The sequence below is a fragment of the Mercenaria mercenaria genome, chromosome 18 (genome assembly GCF_021730395.1).
Source record: "Mercenaria mercenaria strain notata chromosome 18, MADL_Memer_1, whole genome shotgun sequence".
Classification (NCBI taxonomy): Eukaryota; Metazoa; Mollusca; class Bivalvia; order Venerida; family Veneridae; genus Mercenaria; species Mercenaria mercenaria.
The window spans coordinates 50,507,833-50,534,956 of NC_069378.1; the positions used below are offsets into that span (position 1 = coordinate 50,507,833).

The 27,124-nt window shown below is 33.4% G+C and overlaps 1 protein-coding gene across 7 annotated transcripts in view; it reads left to right on the top strand.

Moving 5' to 3' along the window:
* Nucleotides 1-19,248, top strand: part of LOC123544408 (mitogen-activated protein kinase kinase kinase 2-like) — a 61,832-nt gene extending 42,584 nt beyond the window's left edge. For all 7 annotated transcript variants that reach the window (XM_053529597.1, XM_053529594.1, XM_053529599.1 and 4 more), the window contains 3 exons: nucleotides 8,625-8,754; nucleotides 9,612-9,786; nucleotides 10,948-19,248. In XM_053529597.1, the coding sequence (XP_053385572.1) occupies nucleotides 8,625-8,754; nucleotides 9,612-9,786; nucleotides 10,948-11,212 (570 nt within the window). In that variant the 3' untranslated portion in view covers nucleotides 11,213-19,248. The remainder of the gene's footprint in view (nucleotides 1-8,624; nucleotides 8,755-9,611; nucleotides 9,787-10,947) is intronic.
* Nucleotides 19,249-27,124: the final 7,876 nt, after the last annotated feature.

Consider the following 27,124-nt stretch of genomic DNA (forward strand, 5'->3'; position numbering starts at 1 on the left):
AGTCATATACACAGTAGTAGATATATGCCAGGGGTAAGTCATAGATATAGTAGTAGATATATGCCAGGGGTAAGTCATAGACAAAGTAGTAAATATATGACAGGGGTAAGTCATAGACATAGTAGTAAATATATGACAGGGGTAAGTCATAGACAAAGTAGTAAATATATGACAGGGGTAAGTCATAGACATAGTAGTAGATATATGCCAGGGGTCAGTCTCAGACATAGTAGCAGATATATGCAAGGGGTAACTCATAGGTATAGTAGTAAATATATGCCAGGGTTCAGTCACAGACATAGTAGTAGATATATGCCATGGGTAAATCATAGACATAGTAGTAGATAAATGCCAGGGGACAGTCATAGACATAGTAGTAGATATATGCCAGCGGTCAGTCTTAGACATAGTAGCAGATATATGCCAGGGGTTAGTCATAGATATAGTAGTAAATATATGCCAGGGTTCAGTCATAGACATAGTAGTAGATATATGCCAGTAGTAAGTCATAGACATAGTAGTAGATATATGGCAGGGGTCAGTCATAGACATATTAGTAGATAAATGCCAGGGGAAAGTCATAGACATAGTAGTAGATATATGCCATGGGTAAGCCATAGACATAGTAGTAGATATATGTAAGGGATAAGTCAAAGACGCTGTAGTAGATATATGCCAGGGGTAAGTCATATACGTAGTAGTAGATAAATGCCAAAGGTAAGTCATAGACATAACAGAAGTAGATATATGCCAGGGGTAAGTCATAGACATAGTAGTAGATATATGTCAGGGTAAGTCATAGACAAAGTAGTAAATATATGACAGTGGTAAGTCATATACATAGTAGTAGATAAATGTTAAGGGTAAGTCATGCACATAGCAGTAGAAATATGCAAGGTGTAAGTCATAGACAAAATAGTAAATATATGACAGGGTAAGGCATATACATAGTAGTAGATAAATGTCAAGGGTAAGAAATAGACGTAGAAGTAGATATATGCCAGGGGTAAGTCATATACATAGTAGTAGATAAATGCCAAGGGTAAGTCATAGACAAAGTAGTAAATATATGACAGGGGTAAGGCATATACATAGTAGTAGATAAATGTCAGGGGTAAGTCATAGACGTAGTAGTAGATATATGCCAGGGGTAAGTCATAGACAAAGTAGTGAATATATGACAGGGTAAGGCATATACATAGTAGTAGATAAATGTCAGGGGTAAGTCATAGACGTAGAAATAGATATATGCCAGAGGTAAGTCATATACATAGGTGTAGATAAATGTCAAGGGTAAGTCATAGAAAAAGCAGTAGAAATATGCCAGGTGTAAGTCATAGACAAAGTAGTAAATATATGACAGGGGTAAGTCATATACATAGTATTAGATAAATGCCAGAGGTAAGTCATATACAAAGTAGTCAAGATATGACAGAGGTCAGTCATATACATAGTAGTAGATAAATGCCAGGTGTAAGTCATAGACATAATAGTAGATATATACAATGGGTAAGCCATAGACATAGTAGTAGATGTATGCCAGGGGTAAGTCTTAGACATTGTAGTAGATGTATGCCAGGGGTCAGCCGTAGAAATAGTAGTAGATATATGCCAGGGGTAAGCCATAGACATATAGTCTGGTGGTTTTAGCCAATGAAAAAAAGTTTATGAGAGCTGGAATGTAAATACTTTGAGATACAGACTTTATTATAGTTTAAACATCCCTGGTTTGTCTGAGTGCTGTCTCCAAAAATATATATGACCATTATATGCAAATTATAGAGGTCAAAATGTCTTGCGTTGAAACTGATATTTCCACATAATTTTCGGCACTGATGCAAAGATTCATGAATAAATTCTCATTATACAAGATTTGATTTACATTTATAGGTTTAAATAAACCATACACTTGTATCGAATTAATGAATTATGACTCGTGCTCGAAAACGCATTGCATGCTCATATATAAAGGTTAAAGGTCATTGGGTATATATACAGAACAAAATAGCTAAACTCATTTACTAATTTTCCAATATCTTTGCAAATTCTGTAAATACAATTTTGAAATTTGACATACTTTTAGCACCACGTGTGGTTAGTAAAATAGTAAAATTTCAAAAATATTTAGAGATGCCAACATATAATTTTATTCAATTTACTAACTCACCCCATTTGTAAACAAGCCACAAAAACACGTAAAAGCTATGTTTTAGTAAACAAGTGAATACTATTTGTTAGAATAAGAACTGTTCATGCTAACATTTTTTAGCGAATGGTTAAATATAATGAATGCTGTGTTTAGAAAAAGCAAGTTAACGAAGTTATTTCATTATCTTCCCAAAATACGTTTTCATTTATAGTATGTACATGCACATTGTAAAAAAAATCTTTACTTTTTGTGACCTGTCAAAAAATTGGTTGAAATCGTATAATGAATGAATATTATATCTGAGAACGTTTTTTGTTTTGTTGAAAGTTCGGCATTTTATCAATAACATAGTGTTCTGAGTGTACACAACATTTCAAGGAGTATTTTATGCTATTTTTTGAAGATATTGGCAAACACAAATGGGGGCACCTAGCTATTTTCTTCAGTATATATTAGTTATAAAATTATACAATTTTATAAAAGCTTTTATTTTACAAAGTAAAAACGTCTCAGTAAATCTTTATGTAATATTTGCATATTTTCATAAAATACTGTTGAAGTTCACCTTCTGGCAGGACTTATTGTAAAGTTTTAAATGTTTTTTTTGTTGCTTTATTAGCTCAACATTTCGAATAAAAACTAGAACTGCACTCGCCCCAGCGTCGGAGTCGGCGTTGCCGTTGGTTAATGTTTTTGATAAAGTCAAATATCTCTGTTACTATCAAAGCTATTGACTTGAAACTTAAAATATTTATTTATTACCAAAGTCTACACCAGAAGAAACAATCTCCATAACTCCGATTTGAATTTTGATGAAGTTATGCCCCTTTTTGACTAAGAATTTTGGTAAAAGTTTTTGATAAAGTCAAATATCTCTGTTACTTATGATCAAAGCTATTGACTTGAAACTAAATAGTTCTTTACTATCAAAATTTACACCAGGAGAAACAAACCCTCTAACTCTGATTTGAATTTGAGTTATGCCCTTTGTTAGCTTAGATTTTCTGGTTAAAGTTTTATCAAGTTTTTACTGGTAAAGCTGTAATTCAGAGTCAAGCAGTGAGAAAAGTCGAGCACGCTGTCTTACGGACGGATCTGACTTGTTTTAATTCGGGATGAGACTACTTAACCAGTTATTTCTTATTAAGATAATTTCCTTTATCTAACTAATGCAATCAGTTTGATCATACAAATGCTTCTCAGTTTAAATGTCACAAATATATGTCATAGGTCGCAGTAAGTGCTATGAAATATAAATAAACATGGTCATATTGCCTACTGAAAAGATACATAACCTTGCATATAAAAGGGTATTATTACAACAATGCTTACTTTTATTGATAAACTATTCAATCACGTTTATATTTGGAAGAACTGAAAAAATTGCCAATAAATTATTCGTTTCTCTTTTCAGAAGGGTTAGGTATATTATTTCATTCTATGATTAGAAATCGTCATGTATCCGAAATAAATAAAACACAAATAAACGCACACCCTTTAGAAAGATTCGGGATATAGGCTTGTTTAGTTATGTAAGCTATATAAACTTGAATACCTTTACCCCGCAGAATAGAAACGATTTTAATGTACAGTTTGTTGTCTAACCTTCTATTGCATTTAACGGAAGATATTTCTTAAAGTGGCACGTACAACAACGTTCACTGTCAAGAGCTTTGTTGGCTTAATATAACAAAAAGGATATAAACTAGTATAGACAGTTTCCTGCACATTGTATCTCCTCTTATTATGTGCAAATCAAATGTCAATTTGATACCTTGAATAATTTTTCACTTATGTTCAGGACAAGCATAATTTAATATGATAAAAGAATGTGGTTTGTTGGTGTACACTTCCTTAAATTGTTCCTTTAAGAATCAATCCCTAGAACCATTTCTTGGAAAATCTTTAAAAAAGGTATTAAAAGAGGGTAATTTAAAAGTGTCAGTTACAAGAGTTCTTTTTCTTTTCCAGTAAATATATCTATCCCAGTATGCAGTTTATATAAAATTCTTTTTCCATTTGTAATGTTCAGGACAAATAAATTTGATAAAGAAAGATAATTTTAAAGAGTAAGCACGATGGCATTATTTCCTCTCAACGTACCTTGTCATAATGTGGAAAAGTTGCACAAAATCCCTTAGACAATTTTGGAGTTGTCCTAACACAAAAATTAATTAAAGGAATGTTATTATGAAGAAAGCAATGTTAAGTTATGGTTCTTGTACACAAGAACGTCTCTTAATGTCATCTAATTTTATATGCAGATTGAATAAAGTCTCTTCACCACTTTTAGAGTTATAGCCTGAACAACTCAATTAGATAAAATAAACACAGCAATTTGTCTTAATGTCACATATTTTTGTCTTTGTATGCAGTTCCCTTCGCACGTTTACACCAAATGCCACTAAGGATGATCAAAGTAGATGATTGGTAAAATCAAACAATATATCCGTCCAAAGGCATTTTTTACAAACCGCATGCTAAAACAGCATTTTCTTTTCAAAGTAGCTGGCGGGAGGCATATATATATATATAAATAATAACTAATATATATAATATATATTATATAATTCATGAAAAGGTGTGTACTGTATGGCTATGTGTATATAGATTATAACTATATATATGATATAATTCATGAAGAGGTATGTACTTTAAGATTGTCTGGAAATCTATAATTGCTGAATGCTTTCAAATGTGGATATCTGCATTTTAGAGAACGAATGAGATTTTATTTTTATATTGGTAAGAAGTAAATAAAAATGTTATTAAATAATATTATGATAATATCATATTTAAGGATAGTAATTAATAAACAAATAAAAAGCAAGATATTTATATGGTACTAATGAATAAAACAACAGTGAAAGTTAATACCAGAATTGGTCAATGCATATCTACAATATTTTATTATTTGTATTGCCATCATAACAATGCTGTATTACCTATATATACAATAAAGTTGTGACTTGCGTCTGTGTTCATATTCTGGAAATGTAGTATTGTTAATAGCTTTTTTTATATATCTATCAGAACCAAACGTAATTTCATTTTTGAATTAGTTCTTAAACTGATGAAAAACACATTTATTATACTATATGATATAAAACGGATGTAATTTTATCTAAAAACAAAAGGGAAACTTAATGTGGGTGCATGTGACCTTAACCTTTGCACATGTCATATTGTTTATAATGGTGAATATTTAAGTGGCGTCGGTGGAATATACCAACAAAAATTCAAGCCAATATATGTATTATGTAAGGATGATGTCGACTGTATGTGGGAGTCACTAAAACATGTATACGTGCTTGTAAAATTTATCATTACAGAACAATATTCAGTTTTGTCAAATAATTCGTTCATGTGAAGTTAACAGAATAGCAGCATAGGGCAATGAGTTCATATAAACTTTCGGAGCTGTTTAACTGCGTTCCTATATGAAAACTCATCTAGGTTATTGGTATATAACACAACATTTACATGTTTTGATATAAAAGTTTGAAAAAGGTAATGTTTCTTGTTTAAAGTGGGTAATGGACGAAAGTCCCCACCTGAAATGGATGGATCAACTTATTTCCAGCGGAGCCCACGGCAGGTGTGATATTTACCTTCCCAGCATCCAATCTAGGCTGATAGTGCTGGAACAGTATCAGTACTGAACACTAGTCGGGATATCAGATGCGACCTTGAATCGAACCCTGACCGCTGGAGTTGTAGCCCAGCCTGCTAAATACTGGGCCACTCACTCTCTATCAATGGAGAGTTTTAATGAACAAAAGACATAATATAATTAAGTAACGTATGTACCAATAAGCTTCAGCTGGTGAAAAACTGCATTTTAAAGTAATTTACATAAAGAATTATTCAAAAGTCATATAGAGATGATTGTTAACTAAGCACTGAAACTTAATGCTCATTGTGTAATAATATAACGTTACGGTAGATTTTAGATTTTTTTCATTTTCTTGTAAATATAAATATATCTACGGCGGTATTCTACATAAAAAAAAAATAAATCTTAATAATTATAACCTCCCTTTATTACATATACAATTTTGATAAATACCGTCTACAAAGTTTGTTTGGAACCTAGTTTGATTAATTCTGGCATACATCATATTTGCCTCATAAATTAGCACACATAAACAATTAGATTACTTTTTCACGTTTATCAATAATATTTTGAAAAATATAGCTATATTAGAGAATCCAATATCGGCCCGATGTCAATCCGACTTACGAAATAGTTACACTGATTGATGTCGATTTTAATATTCTGCAGCAGTTCAACGGTCAAATCACGGCGATATATGGTCATTTTGTGTCGATTCGCCGTAAAACTTAACTCACTCACTCACAACGGCCCGACGTCGACCCTACATCGGCACATTCTGCCGACATTATACCTGTTCCGGGCCGATATAGTCATGCTGGCTGGGATATTGCTTATGTCTGACTGTAACTTCACATAAACATTGTTCAGCATACAAACAATATATGTGCAGGGGATGAACCAATTATCCACAAGCTCAAGGTCACCAAGGTGTTATAAGTCAAACTCACTTTATACGAACTCATCTGGACCTGTATCAAACGAAATTCGTATTCTTGAATGTATGACACCGGATAATTTGTCCGAGCATGTTGGACAGTGTCACTGGTATCATCGGTGAATAGATACTAATATATGGAAGTAGTTAATAGCTGTAGACTGCTAAGGTTAATCTTCAGATAACATTGAAATTTCTCAACAAAAGTCATACTTAAACTGGTAAAACTGTAGGTCCAAAGCGCCAAATTATATCAACCGCCAACATTATTTCTGTTATATCATTCTTAATGGGAAGAAAGTTTGTATATTTTGTAAGACACGGCCTACCTAGATCGTCAATAGAATGTCAATAATGTGTTTAGAATTATTTACACCTCGTTAAATCTTGACCTGTCTATTAATTAAATTGTTTTACATTGAGATAATACATAAACGAACTACTCCATTGTCCAATTACCACGCAGCACAAGGTTGACAATATCATTATTTTCAACACATTTTATTTACTTCTATTAAATATCAGCACTTTAGAGTTTCAAACTATTAAATAGTTAAAAGTAACAAGGGCGACTTGGCCGCTGACTTCTAGAATTAATTCGTATCAAAAGATGAAAAATATAACATTTATTATAATAAGCTAATTGAACTTCAAAAACGTGTTCGTTTCTACCGATTATTCGTTAAGTTCGCAATCAGCGAAATAATTTTACAAAGGAAATAGAAGGACTCGGCCGGGGGATCCGGATTTTGTAGTTTTATCCTAAAAGCGAGTTCGTAATAAGTGGGCTCGACTGTAATTAGGTAATTTATAAGGTTAAAGGTTTTCGGCAACCTTTGTTTTTCTTTGTTGCTATAGCTTATATCTAACTGTAGGATCACATAATCATTGTTCAGCATACAAACGAAGTATGTGCAGGGGCTTAGTCCATTATACCAAAGGCCATGGTCACCAAGCTGTTATACTTGGATTTAGTTTCATATTATATTTTTCCGAAAGCTTCGTTTTCAGACATATTTCTGGTACGTTGAAAGATAATGACTTGAAATTAAAAAGTATATCTTTATAATGATCATATACATGTGTGGTTACAATCCCCATAACTCTAATTGTATTTTTGGCAGACATAATGCTCCTTTCATACTTGGCAATCTTTGCTCTCTTGTTATAACTTTAGTACAATGTAAGTTAATGACTAGGTGTATCTTCATTTAAAGTAAAGGTCTCTTTTTGAGGCATCAATTCATTTTACTGTAAAATCGCCGAATAGTGAAGCGCGCTGTCTTAAGGACAGCTATTGTTACCAGACAGTCACAAGAAACGCCCGTCATCTAACTTTGCCTAATTCAAGGGGCATAATCCAAGAGGTTTGATGCGATTTGTCTGGTTATTGTCCTTGACCGAGTTATAATTTCCACAAACATTGTAGGCAAGTTTGGTGAAGATCACATGGAAACTGTTCGACTTGGAGTACAGACAAGGCTTGGTTTTTGAACTTGGCCGAGATATATGCCACTAACATTGTCAGCAAGTTTGATGAAGATCAGATGAAAACTGTTCTACTTAGAAAGCGGACAAGACTAAATTCGCAGTTTTTCGAGTAATCCTATGGCCATAACACAAGAATGCCTAGGGCGATTTGGCTGGTTGTCGAACTTGGCTGAGATGTTATGCCTATAAACATTGTCAGTAAGTTCGGTGAAGATAGGCCGCCACGGGTGTTCACATAATATGCCACGCTCTTTCAGAGACGGGCAGATAAAATGAATATTTAACAATGAAACTACATTTGTAGAAGCATTTTACAGAAGATAGACTTCAGTACGTCATAATAAGTGGTATTCTTGTGTGAAAATTGTGTTCGGCCAGATTTAAAACAGATTACAGATTGTAGCAGTAAATTTGTATGTCTTGAATTTCAGGGATCAATCTCTGACACAATAAATAAACATGGATCTTTAAAAGAACCAGAAGCTGCCAAGTATACTCAACAGGTGCTTGAAGGCCTCGTCTACTTACATGAAAATGGGATAGTCCATAGGGATATTAAAGGTATGTTCTTATTTGATGTTTAAGTTAGCCAGCGTATATTCTCCATTAGATTAATTGGTCACTGACAGAGTGATATATGGACACTTATTGACTGTCGGCAAATTAAAAATTCTATTTTCCGCATGCGATATCGACATTCTCGGGTCTTCATGGAAAGCCGTGCTCTCGTTGAGACTCATTAAAGTCTGAAAAATATCAGACTGCCAAATAAATATATGTAATCACACTTTAGTTGAAGTCTTATTACATGTCCATTAACTTAGGATGAAAAGACTTGATCACACTAGTCTGTTATTTTGCATGGTTGTTTACTGTGCTTCCATAAGATCTCCTTATAGTAACATTAACCTTCTTTGCAGTACAAATGTTATAGTCATGGATGCGTGTGTGGGACAGTTAATATATACATTATTTAAGCCTATAAATATATTCAAGAGCTGATCTTACAATGGCATGTACCACCTGAAAATTGAATAGAGAACTTACTGTACTAGTACTGAATCTATAGACATTGCTTAAGTTAACAGCCATCTTTTACATAACTGATATACTGTAAAAAGTACATTTAACCGAAAACGAAAAGAAGCATTTCTGCATAGTAGTTTTGCTATATTTCTTACAGTTTAATTTCCAAAGTAGCCTTTTTAAAAGCTAAAAGTTATAGATAATCTGCACAGTAAATTTCAGGTTACCGATAATGTAAATTTTAGACAATATCCGTATATTCTATTTCAGGTGCTGTAGTATTACGAGACAACATACGTTTTCTGATTCAGGTGCTAATGTGTTACAAGACTAAACATATTGCTGCTTTCGGTGTGAATGTATTTTAAAACTGCGGTTATTCTCTGTTTCAGGTGCAAACGTATTACGAGACAGGACCGGCAATGTGAAGTTGGCAGATTTTGGTATAAGTAAACGATTACAAACTATAGGTAGTGTGTCAGGACACAAGTCTTTCCCGGGAACACCGCACTGGATGGCTCCAGAGCTGATCAGAGGAGAAACTTACGGGGTAAAAGTCGATATTTGGTAAGACATTTATTTTAAAGGCCAGCATGTGCTATTGAATTATTTGTTTCTATTAATAATTTTGTTTTCAGTTCTAGCCGACTGTCTCAGTATTGTTAAAAAAATGGTTAAGGCCCAACTTAGGTCAGTGTTTGAACCAACCTGAGGTAATTATTCATACTTTTCTTAGGTCATGGTTTGTACCAAGCTGGTCATGTTTGGTAACTTGTTGAGGTCATGGTCATACCCAAGCTGGTCATGATTGATACCTGGTTCAGTTTATGGTTCATACTAATCTAGTCATGGTTGATATCTGGTTGAACCGATGGAAAATACCTAGCCGAAGTCGGTTTCCTACCCGCTAAGGTCATGACTGCATCTTTCGCATTGAAATTGGTTCAGAATACTTCAAACTATCATCTTATGTTGACTTCAACATTGCAATATAAAACAGATCAAAAACATTTGCGTTTGCTATTTAAAACAATGGCAAGTCAATAGCTGTTTTGCTTTGATTAATCTTTTTTTCAATGTCCCTGAAGTCTTCAGTTGGGTACCATTTTACATTTTTGACATGAGATATTTGCAAATTAATGTCTGTTTATGTGCAGGAAAGGTGCACAAAATTTATGAAATTTATCTATTTAGATGTTGGCAACTAAGTGATGCTGTTAACAAGTGGTTTTTCTTACAGCATATTTACTACAATAAATTATTGTTTTCAGAATTAATTACAAGTTGTAGTGCGAGTTAATTAAGAAGTAGTTTCAGGGCAGACTCTGAGATCAGAACTAATTTGTTTGCATTTAAAACAATAAGTACAGTTTGACATCCCTAAATATTCTTCTCATGCTGACATGACTCCAATACTTGCCATTGAAAGACCAGTATTTTGGGGAATTTGAGATATTTCATCATTGTTAGGAATCGTTTTGAGCTTTTCAAGCCAGTAGTAGCTTGTAGAGTTATCGGTGTCCATCGTTTCATTTTCTTTGGTTCGCAAGTAAGCACACAGAATGTGTGTTTGCAGTTCGCTAAAAATTTTATGTATGTAAATAGTGCCATTTAGCCACTACTGTGATGGTGTGTCATTAAACACAAATCAAATCAAATTTGTGACATTTGAAAAAAAGTGATTTTAATGTTTGATAAGTCATTGTTACAAAGCTACCTACATTTCAGGAGTGTTGGATGTACTCTTGTCGAGATGTTAACAAAGGAACCTCCTTGGGCTGAATTGGAACCCTGTGCTGCCATCTATAAAATAGGGACTGAGGATTTTCCGCAATTTACGCTTCCGAATGATTTATCTCCTTGCGTTGATGACTTTTTGAGACTGACGTTTAAACGCATTCCTGGAGAACGACCTTCTGCTGAGGATTTGTTACTGCATTCGTTTGTCTTAGAGGGGCAGAGGCGGAGCTGTACTTGGCAGAGAGGAAAATAAATGCTTATAGCATTTAGGGCCAGTGTAAATTGATTTCTATATTCAGATTGGTAAAGAAAGTAAAGAAAGGAGGTTCTAATTAAAACCAACTTCCGAATTGTTGTAGTTGTTCGGAAACAATAAATATATTTTATTTTCAGCCTAAAAGTAGGCAATGAAAATAGATTTTGAGAAACATTTAGTTGCCATTATATGTGCACATTTAATTGTATGTTTTATGTGAAACAGACGAAGGAAATGCACACGTTACAGTCTGTTAAATTGAAGAACGACATTACAACATGATTAATTTTGAACATGATTTGAATTAACACATTTTGCAGGGTTAATTTGAAATAGATTATTAAATAAGTACATTTTCAGTGAAAGCATGCTTAATTTCGCCCAGAACTTACAAGTTTATAATTATGCACATTACAGCAAAATTAATTAGGCACGCATTTTATTCATTTGTTTACACAAATTGCCACATTGTTAATTTAAAACAGGATATCCAGGTAATTTGCATATTTAACCATAATCAAACTAACAATCCGCTAACAATCTGGCAGTTGTAGGTTATAATTCTGAGTGAGACGCATTTCCATGGTGACTAAAGTAAATGTATCCAGGTATTTTGCCCTTACTTCCTTTTGATGAAATTGTCAGTTATTTTCCAAGAAAGAGGATAATGCTTGTAATGTATCCAGGACTTTTTTTATGAAATGACTTCTATAAATAATTGAAATATGGTTGGAAGATGCTGTCCCCACCCCAAGACAAACATACACCTATTAAAAGAGGGGAAAACGGTCACATCTCAGCAGCAGCAAGTAATGAAAGTCTTGGTTTATTTTTCACTGAATACCAAGAAGATCTGCACATGTTAGCATGTTCAGTATAAATTAAAGTAAGTTTAATTGGTATTAATAAGAAGATTAATAGTGGTTTAGTTTAAAGAATGGATCAGAAAATAGGGCACATTTTTCAGGATGATTTCTTGGAAACTTTAATAAGTAAACATTCACCACTGCATGTACTGTTGATATAGTTCGTAATTATTAAACTTATGGCATAATTTATTTGAAAAAAAGATCGAACTGTGTCAGACTTATTTTTAAACTAATATTGAAAAAATATTTGTTTACATTTGTGGTAGAAAAATACTTAAATGTATTTCATAGCTTGTACAAAATGATACTTTTGAAAAATAGACATGGATCTGCTTTCACCATTTGGTGATATTTAGTTTGCACATTTTGTTTTGATGAGTCAATTGATGGGTGCCTTATATATACTGTGAAATTGTAAATATTTGTGTGGATAAATGTTCATGGATTTTGTTGTTGCGTCAATCCATCAAAGTATAAAGCCAATGAATAAGTAAACTTACCAAGGCTACATAATATTATCTTTAAAGATTGAAGTAAACAAATTCATATCCCTTGTTAATGGCCATTTTGGTCAAAACCATCAAATGTCATGTCCACAAAATAAAATTATTTCACATTAGGTAGAGTGAATGGTGTCCAGGCTAGTACACCATAGTGTCAGTTGTAACAGTCCACATAAAGATGTTAGAAATTTCAACATTTTTTTTGTACACAACTAAGGCACATGCAAAAAAGGAGCATTTTATTACTCGATTTTCACTGAATAATTAAAAATGTTAGAACGAAATATATCTGGTAATTTCATGGTGAAAGATGTCAGTTATATTTAACATTGGTACAGAACTACAAAATGCGTTACATTTTGTTAAAATCCATTTGTTTCTTTAAGAAATATTGAAGAAACGTGACAGGTACACAATGGAAGATAAATTACCACTTGTTCAATATCCATAGTACATATTTACCGAACTCCGCGTTTTAGGTATGAGATGCGCGATTGAAATGGGTTAGTCTATTTTCTCGTTCATGACCATGGTTCTTATAGAATTCCTAGGAGAAGGGTATAACATGTACAGAGGCATTTTTTTCTGGTCTGGTGCCAGTGGTAGGTCATATTCAACTGGTTCCCTAGAACAGTGTTCCAAAATTGTAGAATAGTTTTCTGAAATTGTTGTTATTGCGATGAGGTAGAACATATTCCTTTGGCTCTCTAGAACATTGTTCCAAAATTTTAGAATAGCTTTCTGAGATTGTTGTCAAAGAGATAAAGTAGGCCATATTCCATTGGCTCCCTAGAACAGTGTTCCAAAAGTTTAGAAAAGTTTTCTGCATGTGTTGTCATTGAGATAAAGTAGGTCATATTCCACTGACTCCCTAGAACAGTGTTCCAAACTTTTAGAATAGTGTTCTGAAATTGTTGTCATTGAGATAAAATCGGTAATATTCCTTTGGCTCTCAAGAACAGCGTTCCAAAAATTTAGAATAGTTTTCTGAAATTGTTGTCATTTGGACGAAGTAGGACATATTCAACTGGCTGCCTAGAACATTGTTCCAAACTTCTAGAATAGTTTTCTGAAATTGTAGTCATATATTGAGATGAATTAGGACATATTCCATTGGCTCACTAGAACATCCTTCCAAAATTTTAGAATAGTTTCTGAAATCGTCATTTAGAAAAAGTAGGCTATTACTCTGGCTCCCTAGAACATTCTTCCAACATTTTAGATCGGTATTCTGATATTGTTGTCATTGGGACAAATAGGTCAAATTCCATTCATACCCTAGATCATTGTTCCAACATTTTAGAATAGTGTTCTAAAATTGACGTCAATGGGATGAAACTGGACCCTTTACTGCTCTGGTAACCAGCCTTATTGAGATCATCAGTAACAGATAGGAACCAAGACCTAACTTTCTATTGTTGCAATCATATATTATGCAACTTTTGTTGGCAGCAGATTTTGCTAGATAATATCTTATATACAGAAACAGATTTTGTCCGATTTCTAGTGGAGAAATGATTCATTAAAATCAAAATACTTGCGAAAAACTAATTTGATTTACAGATTTTATTGTAATTATTTCATCAACGATTGTCAGATAATTATTTTTGCTTGCAGCTAATATTTTCTCATGTTATCAGCGTGTGTATATTATACCTTGGACTATAGACTGACTATTATTCACAAAGGTTTTATTATTGGCTTATAGTCCAGTTGTTTTATATTCAGTAATATTTGCAATTTTAATATTTATTATTGTTTTATGTCTCCCCCCGGAGACATATTGTTTTTGCCATCTCCGTCCGTCCGTCCGTCCGTCCGTCACACTTCATTTCCAATCAATACCTGGAGAATCATTTATCCTAGAACATTCAAACTTCATACGGTGGTATGGCTTATGGAGTAGACGGCCCCTATTGTTTTTGGGGTTACTTCGTCAAAGGTCAAGGTCACAGGGGCCTGAACATGCAAAACATTTTCTGATCAATAACTTGAGAGCCACTTGACCCAGAATGTTGAAACTTCATAGGATGATTGGTTATGCAGAGTACATGACCCCTATTGATTTGATTTTAGGGTCACTCTTATATAAGTCAAGGTCACAGGGGCCTGAACATTCAAAACCATTTCCGATCAATAATTTGAGAACCACTTGACCCAGAATGTTAAAACTTTATAGGATAATTGTTTATGCAGAGAGTAGATGACCCCTTTTGATTTTGGGGTTACTCTATTAAAGGTCAAGGTCACAAGGGCCTGAACATGGAAACAATTTCCGGTCAGTTACTTGAGAGCCACTTGACCCAGAATGCTGAAACTTTATAGGATGATCGAACATGCACAGTAGATGACCCCTAATGATTTTGGGATTACTCTCTCAAAGGTCATAGTCACATGGGCCTGAACATTGAAAACCATATTCGGTCAGTTATTTGTGAACCACTTGACCCAAAATGTTGAAACTTCATAGGATGATTGGTCATGCAGAGTAGATGACCCTTACTTATTTTAGGTTCACTTTAATAAAGGTCAAGATCACAGGGGCCTGAACATGCAAAACCATTTCCGATCAATAACTTGAGAACCACTTGACCCAGAATATTGAAACTTCACAGGATGATTGGGCATGCAGAGTAAATGACCCCTATTGATTTTGGGATAACTCTATTAAAGGTCAAGGTCACAGGGGCCTGAGCATGAAAAACCATTTCCAGTCAGTAACTTGAGAACCACTTGACTCAGAATGTTGAAACTTCATAGGAGGATTGGATATGCAGAGTAGATGATCCACATTGATTTTGGGGTCACTCTATGAATGGCCAAGGCCGCAGTCGATAGAACATGGTAATCCATATCCAGTCATTTACTTGAGAACTATTTGACCTAGAAACTTCAAATATCTTAGGGTGATAGGACTTACAAAGTAGATGACCAGTATTGTTTTTAGGGTCATTCCATTAAAGGCCAAGGTCATAGGGGCTGAACTCTTTTCAATCAATAACTTGAGAACCACTTAACCCAGAATGTTGATACTTAATGATTGGACATGCAGAGTAGATGACCCTACTGATTTAAGGGCCACTCGATCAAAGGTCAAGGTCACAGGGGTTTGAACATGGAAAACCTAGTAGGATGATTGGACATGCCAAGATCCCTATTGCAGCCAGCCATCAGTGTCTCTTTGACTTTTGCTCCTGTCCCCTATTGACTTCTTGCCTAAATGACTATGCACTGGGGGAGACATGCGCATTTCTACAAATTTAAAGCATTTTCTAGTTTTACTTATGTTGGCAAACAGTTCAAATCTTGTCAAAACAGCCATGAAGATTTTACTAGGATTTTGATTAATCTCTTCAAGTATTTCTAGCTAATTATCTTTTTTTGGGAGAAATATGCTCAACCCAGGTCATGAGGTCAGAGGTCAAGGTCACAGAGGTCAAAGATGCAGTAGGTTAAATTTGTGTCCGCTACGGATCGTCTTAACCACAGGAACGAGTTTCATGAATTTAAAATCAATTGTTAACCACATTAAGACAACTTGCAGGTCTTGCATCTTGCAAAGTCTCTCTTAATAGGCATCGTTGATAATAAAATTTAGCATAATAAAATATTTCTGATATGTTGTAATAGAAAACAATAATGGCAAATTATTTGTAAAGTAAACCAGGCTGTTAACTATTCAGTTATGTAATAAAAGTGATGTGAATATTACCCAATCTACTTTTGAAGTCCCCATGGCCAAGACTTAAATTAAGAAAATCTATGCAATTTTTATACTTTTTTGTACAGACTTCATCAATACCATTGTTTCCGCATATTGTCAGAAATAAATAACTTGTTAGCTTTTACTTAAACTTAGACAGTGTTGTCAGTAGATTCAATTTGTCAACTGTTTCTGTATTCACATCAGTGACTTCATGATTTGTCAGAAATTTCCAGATTGCCAGAAACAAAATTTTTGCCATACTCAGAAAATAGTATTTCATATAAAATAAATCTATTTGTTATTTTGCAAAAATAAATATATTTGTGTTAAGTGTCAGACTTTTTGTTTGACTTATTATGTTAAGTTGTGTATTTGTTAAAGGTGAGGCTATAACAAGATAATTTCCGAGGTAGATAAGCATTACAGTCAAACCTGTCATAATGGTCATCTGTATTAAGCAGCCATTTGCCTTAGGCAGCCTGTCTGTGAGCTTTTCTCTAAAGTTCCAAAATTGATTTTTCATTCTAATTTCAACCAAACCTAAGTAGCCATCTGCAACCGCATTGTATCATTTCCTTTGCTGGCTGCTTAATACAGGTTTGACAGGATGTATTAAAATGTATTGTACTAAGGCAAATGAAAGTATCGTAATAAGGCAAATGTAAGTACAGTCAAACCTCTGTAAAAGACCACCTCTGAAGAGAGACCACCTGACTCTAAAGACCACATGTTTTGCTTCCCATTTTATGATTCACAGTGGATTTTAATCTGTGAAAAAAGACCACCTCCCAATAAAGACCACATTTTGATTCTTCCAAGTTTGACTGTATTGTGATAAGGCAAATGAAAGTATCATAATAAGGCAAGTGTAAGTATCATAATAAGGCAAATGTAAGTAGTGTAATAAGGCAAATGTAAGTATCATAATAAGGCAAATGTAAGTAGTGTAATAAGGCAAGTGAAAGTATCGTAATAAGGCAAATGTAAGTATCGTAATAAGGCAAATTATAGTATCGTAATAAGGCAAATGTAAGTATTGTGATAAGGCAAATGAAAGTATTGTAATAAGGCTAATACATTCAGCATTATCCAAGTTACTAGGATTTGTACTGCCACCAGAGAAATGTTTTTTAGTTTTATTTTAATTAAAAAAGTGCATTCTCTGAGGACTTACTGGACTCAATGTTATTACAATATCTGGTTCTTTTTGATCATGGAATCCATTTAATGTAGATTAATAATTGCCTTCTACTTGTGGTAAGGGCAGTGAGAAGTGTTGTTCATTTCATTACCTCTTATAAAGAGACTCAGTTAAACCGGTCATATTACTGTTTTGATTGGATGAGATTTAGGTTTGCAAAAGGTCTTCTCATATAGGCTTAATTGTCAGTTATTGGTATTGGCCTAGAATTATATATACTGTTAATGATATAGATATGAAAATATGTTTGTTGCAAGATTGTTTATACTGTTGTTTTTTGTTAATAAAAAATTGATTGTTGCATGGTAGCAGGGAGTCTTTATACGTAAACCTTTTGAATAAGTAATTTTATGGATTTAAGAAGGGTGTATAGAAGTGATTACTTCACTGTAAGAACAAACTAACTGTCTACCTATCGATAAAGTTCACCCTCGGGAGCATCCAAAAAGCTTTATTTGCAAATTGTCTTTATTAACTGGTTAAAATATATTGTCTTTAGTTTCAGGCGATCTCTCTTCACAGCTAGTCTGTAAAAGAGCAAAGATCTAATTGTATTTTCTCATTTAACAAAAAAAGGACATTAATTTTTAACTTTTTCACAGTAAAAATTGCTACATTTTCTCTGGAAAAATGGATTAAAAGAAATATTTCTCATTCAAATGGGGAAAAATGAACTTTTCCATATGGGATTTTATATCTCTACACCATCCCCTAAACATTCACAAATGAGATGAATTGAAAAGTGCTTGCCAGAATCAATTCTAGAGAGTTTTCCTTTATGTTAAAATGTAGATTCCATTGTTTTGTAAATACTGATGTCCCTACTTGACATGAAAAGCAAAATGTTATATAGTTTATATCTTGCTTTTAGCTCACCTGAACCAAAGATTTACGATGAGCTGTTAGTACATGTTGATAGTCCGGCTTCTGTTATCTATTTTTCACAGTTTTGTATAAACAACTTTTTCTCATGAACTTCTTCTTGTGAACCACACAACGGAATTTGATCAAAGTTGGTTAAAAGCTTCCTGGCATTGATTTCTAAGGTTTGTTAAAATGTTTTGGTTTTGCCGCAGGACTTTAAATAGAAAAAACAACAACAAAAAAACAAAACATTTAAATGATTTATTGAAATAAACTGCCGGATGGATCTTGACCAAACTTCTTCTGTAGTGTTCACAAACTAAGCACCCAAGATAGAAACACAAAAGAAAAATCCTTTAAATTGGTTTTAATTAGGGTAAAAGCCATCAAACCATGTGTTCTTGTGAACCATTTGCTGAATTTTGACCAGACTTTTGCCTCCACCTCAGTGTTTTTCATTTGAAGCTAAAGGACCTGTCATGATAATTGGCAATTATGTTTAATCAAAAATATTCTGGTATGCTAATACAACATGCTCAAGTCAGCTATATAGTTCCTGCTAGCACAAACCAGAGAAGTAGGAATCGCGTAATTTATGTAAAATTTGGAACTTTTAAAATTGCCAGTTGCTACCTTGCTTTTTCTATAACTTTGTTATTTAGGTGAGCGATGTAGAGCTGCATGCGGCCCTCTTGTTCATTAATTTGATACATTGTAAATATACATGTTTCTAATTTTGAAACACATTATTTTGTATAATCAAAAGATGTGCTACTTCTGTTCTTGTAATATCAATATAAATCTATTATACTGTGTGTGATTTAACCATGGCTTGTTGAAGAGGTATTCAAAATATGCTATTAATATTGAAATAAAATATTTGAACTATGTACATCATTGTGTTCTTCTTCATGACATTACTAAATTTTCAAATGTTGATCAAAGCCGGTAAATGTGTTATTTAACCTAGATGTGTGGGAAGGCTACTTTTGATATTTAGACAACTTGCTCATTACCTCCTCTGAAAACTATGCTCTTCAAAGTAGGAGACCCATAATGTCCTATGAGCAAGTAACATATCTTCTGTATGAAATTAAGACCTTCTCAGTTTTTGCACAGAAACTTATATGCACATTGAGCTACAAATCACCTAACAAGAATACTTAATAACACAAACATTGTTGAGTGTCATTATGTGTCCACTACCAGAAAGGGTTAGATTTCAAAACATTTAATAAGTCCCTAAGTTTTTTTATAATGCTCTAAAACTTTAAGTTTTCAGGTTAAGTGTTAGTTACACAACAAAATATTTATACATAAAAGATATTTCTCTCCCGGATCATCATTAGCAGATATTATATATTGTCCAAGTTTGAACAGATTTCCCTTTAAAACGAATGAGAGTGTGACACCAAAAAATACTCTATACCGGTTATATTAAAGGTGACTGTCAATTCTATCAAACAGTGAATGAGCAAACTATACGTTATATATATATTCAAAATACACGATTTGCACAGAATTATATACTACACATGCGCAAAATTGTCTGCAGTCTCATCCGCAGTGGCCTCCCCCTACAGTAATGCAGCGCAACATTTCGTGTTCTATGATGGAACGTTAATTCGCTTTATAACTTTTAAAGGTTTGTATCATTTATAAGAGATTCATAAAGTATATGAACCCATGGAAAGGTCTTTTAGTCAAAACTAGATATGTGCCCATAGGACACAGGTGCTGCCCCCACACCACACGAATTCTGGCACAGTGACTGTACATGGTTTCATGACTCTAGGTGAAATATTTTTAGATATTTGTGATACAAACCTTTACGAATTTCATGTGTAATTTTCACTAAGTCAAGGACCATAGCTTTGGCCTATCTAATCGAAATCCAAAACAAAAAACAACAACAAAATCACTAGGTGCACAACTTCACATGCTATAAAACAATTGACTCCACCTCAAGTACATTTTTAGATGCATGGGACACAAACTTATTTTTTTGACTTAGTCAAGAGCCATAACTCTGGCTTTTCAAAATGAAATAGAAAAACTCACAGGGACAAATTCGCGTGCTGTATAATATTCCTACATGGTTTCATGACTCTAGGTGAAATATTTTTAAGATATTTGAAACACAAACTTTATGTGTATTTTTCACTAAGTCAATGCACCATAGCGTCAGTCTGGTTGAGTGAAATCCCAAACAGAGCACCAGGTGCGCAACTTCATATGGGTGTGATATGTCTCCAACGATGTCATTTTAATTGTTGTTGTGGCGTTAAAAGTACTTTCATGCCGATAACTTCAAATTTACTCAGCCCAAAAAGCTAAATTTGTTTCAGTTATAAATGCAATAGAATACATAATAAAAACATTACTATCTTTACTTCAAGAAATATTCACTCTGTCCGTGCGTTCGTATTTCAGCTGCATAACTCGTGCATATTTCTCAATAAATAATCAAATGACCTAAACATTGTAAATATCGGTTTCAATACATTTTGTTTCGCTTCAGAACTATAACAGGGACCTGCTTTGCCGACTGGTTAATGTCGCTGATGTAGGTTCGAAACCTCGTCAAGGGAGTAGAATTCTTCATGTGAGGAAGCAATCCAGCTAGCTTACAGACGGTGCATGCTTCTACCCAGATGCCCGCTCATGCCTGAAACAATGCATAGAAGGGCACCTTGAGACGTCGAACAAAAGCTTGAAAAGTCGCCATATGACCTTTATTGTGTTAGTGTGAATCTAAACCCGATAAAAGCAAAAACGAACGTTATTATTACATCTGGAGAAGATTGTTGTGATCAACTGAAACTGAATAAATTGATTAAACGCCTATTTTTATACAAAGATATATTCAATGGCGTTGTACATAATAATAATGATAATTGTTATAACAATATTAATAATGACAATGATAATAATAACAGCCTTATTGTAACACACAGTCATGACCGCACCCCTCCCCTTGAGGTCATTTACCCCTATTGTGAATACCAGTGCTTAAAGCATCACATGGTACGCCCAGACGAGCTGCATAATATATATAGGTTCAAACCCCCCGGTTAACGGTTCCATCATATACAATTAAAGAAAGACATACTACACACTAGCCTACCCATAGAGCCTTATCAACAAGTGCGTTTAATTAAACAAACCTTGGAAATATTAATGTTGAAATCTACATACAATATATCTTCTACCATTTGGCAGTAAACGATGATACAGTGGGGGGTTATAATCAAATTGAAGGAACCCAGTTTGAGTTTTGAGACCAGTCTCACTACTCCAGCGTTTGATAGGTTTATTCTGATCTCAATTCTTTAAAATTGACCAATGGCAGAGTCACATTTGGTCCCCAATCTTAGTTTTTTACCTCAGACAAATGACTTTTTGTTGACACTTTATTTTCAAAAACAACAGGTGTGTACACGTAAATAATTATAATAAGTGATTTGTTTCAGACTGGGAATAAATGAAAGTGAAATACAGGTTCCACGTCGCCACAATATAATGTTTATTGCTTGAAATGATTTGTGTGAAAGTTCTTTCATTTCCTGCCTCTAATATTTGTTATTACATGTCTCCTTATATAAATTGCCGGTCGACTGTTTTTTTTTCTATTGGTCGGTTTATAGTACAACAATAAACTTTGCTGGGCTAAAACAAAAAATAAAAACAAAGTAAGAAAAATTTACTTCTCATGTCGTGTAATAAAACAGTTATTGAATGGCTATACTTGGGACTTCGCACAATAAATTTGACTATTGACCTGCAGACCTTTTAAACGGTGGCCTAATGGATAAGGCACCTGCTCCGCAATCGGGAGGTCAAAGGTTCGAGGCGGGACTTGTTACTGAAGAGAGATCGGTCGGTGAGCCGCCAGCTAGTTAAATAATGGTTACCGATTGGCTACCTGCCTGGTGCCTGGCATTAAAAAAGGAATTGGGAAGTAATGATGTTTAATGTTTGCAGGTGCCTCATAAGCAAATTTGGCTGACCATTTCAGTAGGGATGACACTATACTAAACAAACACTTTACTTTAGTTTACTTTATTATTATATGTCTCCTTATAAATAGTCTGTATACCTTATTAATCTCTTGACTTCAGATAGATTTAAGTAAATACTTCAAGAAAACAAATATTATTTCTGATGCCATTTAATAAGGTACATATCGAATGGCTAGACGTTAGACCTCGGGCAATAGTTTTGACAATCGACCGGCAAGTCGTTCGGAAAGTGCATATTATGGTCAAAATAGCCCATTTCTTTTTCACGTGTCTTATTGTTTATAGTCTCCTTTTCCCCTATATATCCCAGCTTTATGATATGTTTTCAAAGCGTAATTCCATCTTATATTTCATAAGTTATCAAACATGTCGCTAGGGTGCTAGAGGGCGTGAGGGTTGTTGCATGTTTTATTACCTTTTATCAACAGACTCAGTTTAACCGTGCTTGTTTCGGATCTTCGTATGATTTTTTTTCCGCTTTTAAGCGAAAATCCGCTTCTCACTCCCTCAAAGACCGATTTTTTATGATCGTTTCCGATTTTTTAATGACCACTGAAAAATCCGATTTTTTCGAATCCGTTTCGGTATTTTCACCACATTTCGGCATTTAGAATCGCACAGCTTCCGCTTCTAAACTCAGCAGCCCTTTTTTACGCCGATTTTGGGGCCGAAATTCGGCCCCATTCCTCATGCAAAATAATATACTTTTATCCCCAACTACACTAAAATTGTGTAAGTCGTTTTTATCAGCGAAAATTTCCACCGCCGATGGATTATTAGATCTGAATGTATATCGTGGCCTCAACGCGAAACTAGTCTATCTGCTTCTATTTCTAACGGTAATATCTGAGATGTTCCGATTGCGGCGTTTCTAGAAGCGGTGGTTAGAACGCATATCGTCGCCTCAACGCCAAACTAGTCTTATGTGTATAAAATAAAAAAGCACAACTCTACTTTTGATAAATGACCTTATATTAAGTTTGAAATACAAAGGTCAAAAATAAAGAACTAAATATTAATGCTTAATAAACATCTAAGTAGTGAAAAATACCCATTAAAGGGAGATAATTCAAAAATTGCAAACTACTAAAGAAATAATTATTTAATTAATTATTATTATATTTCTTATAAATATGAATGAATTTTTATGAAATAACAAAAAGAACCACTTAAAAAACATGAGTTTTGAAATTGAAATTAGATGCCAGGAGAAGCCTAGAATGCAGGATTTTTCACCATTTACCCAAGAGCTTCTGGGGCCCTTAAGCGGCCCCCAGACCCCCCGCCGTAATTTTCAGCTTTTTGGGCTAGGTTGCAAAATCATGTCTGAAATTCTAACACATATATTGCATATTTATTTGTAATTACATGCGTAATTTTTGTTTATTCATTCAAGTATTAGTAATAACATTTGTTTTTCAAATTTCTTTAGATACTTGTTTCTGTGATTGTAATATTGCTATGAGGTAACTTTGAGTAGAATTAAAGAAACTGAATGACAAGAAATCCTGTTCTGTGAGACTAAATCCTTGCATACTGAGAAATTTTCCTCACTTATCAGGGGAAGGAAGTGTGCAAATACTACGATTAAGTCAATTTCGCTGTTAGCGTTTTCTCCCCTTAGCGCTTTGATAACTCTTATCTCAAACAGTGATCAAGTAACAAGACATCATCTCTTACATGCTTGATTGTCTATATACATTCAATTAATATAAATGAATAGCATTCTTTATTCGGAATGTGAATGTTGTGACTGATGTTTTTTCTTTAAACAAAATATTTTAGCAATTTTCTGTGCTTTGCACGAAACAATGGATACTTTTTTCCTACCTAATACGCTAGCGTTTCATTAGAAATTTATTCGTTTTATAGATTTATAGATTTCAGATCTGAAATTTTAATCCAACAAAAGTATTAAAACTGTACGAGAGGAAAACATTTCAATACAAGATAGTGGTATGTTTTGTGATAGTATTTATTATCAGATCAGAAATCAGATTTTTTTGAATAATTGATGTATTCTTCAGACTGATTGACAAGCGGATCAAATTTATTCAATAATTTCATTGCACATCTTTTAGTAATATCATGTATTGGTATTCAAACAAATCAAGGTATACATGTATATGATGTATGGATGAATGGCTATACTCTGTTTTAAATGTACGCAGCTATGATAAAACATAGAGTTCTATGACATTAGATAATATTGAATATATTAGGTACATTATATACAATATCTTCACATCTGTTTATAATATATCATCTCCCACACCATTCCCCTTATTTTCAGAGTCCTTATCTTTGCATCATCTTAACACACACTTATCAATAAGCATCAGTAGCTTTGCGGAGTAACTTTTGTAGTGATTCCTAGTGATTTCAGTCTTGTTTTAAGTTCTTCCGTGGTCATTTCACTGGCGGGTTTTTCATTTTCTTTTTCAAATTGCTTTAAAACTTAATTACTGACAAACTTTATGTTATGGATACACATTAGAATTTGCCGTTTTTAATGCTTTTTACGATGAAATATAAAATATAATTCCTTGTGCTTGTATTTGTATTTATAGTTATATTAATTTATGAATGTTTGCCCGGTCCTGAAGATTTAAAACAAAAATTGTCAGACAGCGAACTCGAACACACAACCCAGCGGTTAGTGGCAAAACGCTTTGTCCTCACAGCGATATCTGCACATGATACATGATAGTATATAATTGGCATTTCAATAGTTATATCGTTGTTTAGGTTCGGACACCGAAAATTAATTTACGAAAACATACGGAATATTCATGAGTGCCAGGTCAATACTTACGGACAATACGTAATTATATTATATAGTTTAATTTGAGAAATATTTTCTTTCCTTGTTAATTATTATTTTTAATAAAGGGTAAAACATGAAAAAAGAATAATAAAACCTAAAATGTTGGCCCAAATGAACACAGGTGGTAATTATTAGTTGTCGATTCTCCATTCATTATGAAACACATGTGCATCTGTCCACTATTAATTACATCTAATTAAGAGATAAACCATCTTTTTGGCGTAAAACGGCACGCACTAGAAAACTGCTATCAATTTTGTAATCTCATATTAATTCTTTGAAAGGCATTTAAGTTTAGTACTACATTGTCAAAAATTATAGCCGTTTAGATTTCGAATATTGTAGGATCATTTCAACTCTTTCTTTGCGAGATTTTTTTACAATTGGTTATTCCATTTAATTATTGGAACACTTTACAAGGTGCGTATAAAAAAACCCCTACAAATCATAGCCAATATCTTGTCAGTTTTCTTTTAATTCTAATTCACTGATACAATCCGCTACTTTGACATAAATCACGCGTTTAAATTCAAATACTTGTGTCATACATCGGCACGTGTCACGATGTTATACCTTTCATTCATACATGCCGTGATTCGGATTGCAACATACGTGTCCCTTTAGAATATAATTAACATAATTTAAATTCTGCGTATACTGATTTAACGCATATGACCATAAAATGTATAATGCTAATATTTTGTCAATACAATACGCTGTCCCGTGCCACGATGATATACATGTATACAAGAAACAGGATGCTACCTGACCAAAATGACACTTTAAATTTAAATTTAATAAATAAATTAATTAAATAAAGTTTAAACACCCAGTCATTTTGTCAAAATAAGTCATAATAAATATATTGTATTATTATTTTGGTTATTACTGTAATGCAACTACAGAGCTGCTTTCACTTTTATTTTCGAATTTTTAAAAATATATCTCAGTATTTTCAAAGGAAAATGCCATGAAAACTTTAAAAAGAAAAAAAAACTTTTAAAAGAACATTTGTCAGACGGAACGCACCTAAAAATCATGCTAAACTCTGTTAAATAATTATACAATCATGTATTCCTATTCCGATACGGCTCTATCTTATCGTAAAACTTAGCAAGTTTTTGTCAATATACAGAAAGCGTTGAAATTCTGTTTTTAAACTAATTTAGAAGCAAGAAAAAAATAACTTATTTTATAATAAAATATATGTCTAGAATGTGCATGATGAGAACTTTCCAAATATATCAGGGATGGAAATTTAACTTTAATATTTCTATCAAAAATAATCAGTAAAAACAGGGTTATCGTGTAATTCTGCCAAATATATATAGGGAGTATATTGAATTTGAGAGACTTTTTTCAAACGAATTTAGAAGCAACCAAATATTGACTTATTTTGAAGAAAAATATACCATCGTAAAGGTATTGAATTGTTTTTTAAGGAAATATCAGGGATGGTATAATAGAGTAAATAGAAATGTGTAATTTATGACATTTTCTATGGTAAATGTATAATTTTCCTATATAAATCAATGTAAGTTTAGGAATAGGATTTATCAGTTGCGCTGTCTGGTGGCTTATCAGAATATGTGCCGCAGATGTACTGATAAGATCGCCAAAGAGGAGAATTGTTCAACATGACTGTCAAAATCAACATCGCACAGAAAATAGTTCACACAGAAAATAGTTCTGTTCTACATTGCTTTTCATTTTCTTAACTGCCAAATTTCAAGAAGGCATTTGTTAATAAAGGCATTGTTTGTATAAAGTACAACGCCATTACCTTGAATACCCCTTTCCTTGTTATTGTTATGGTTCTATATACTTTAAACAAACATTGAATACTCAATCTGATCCATACACCGATCATTCTTATGTAATATCTGTTTTATGGTAATATAAAATTGTTATAAATAC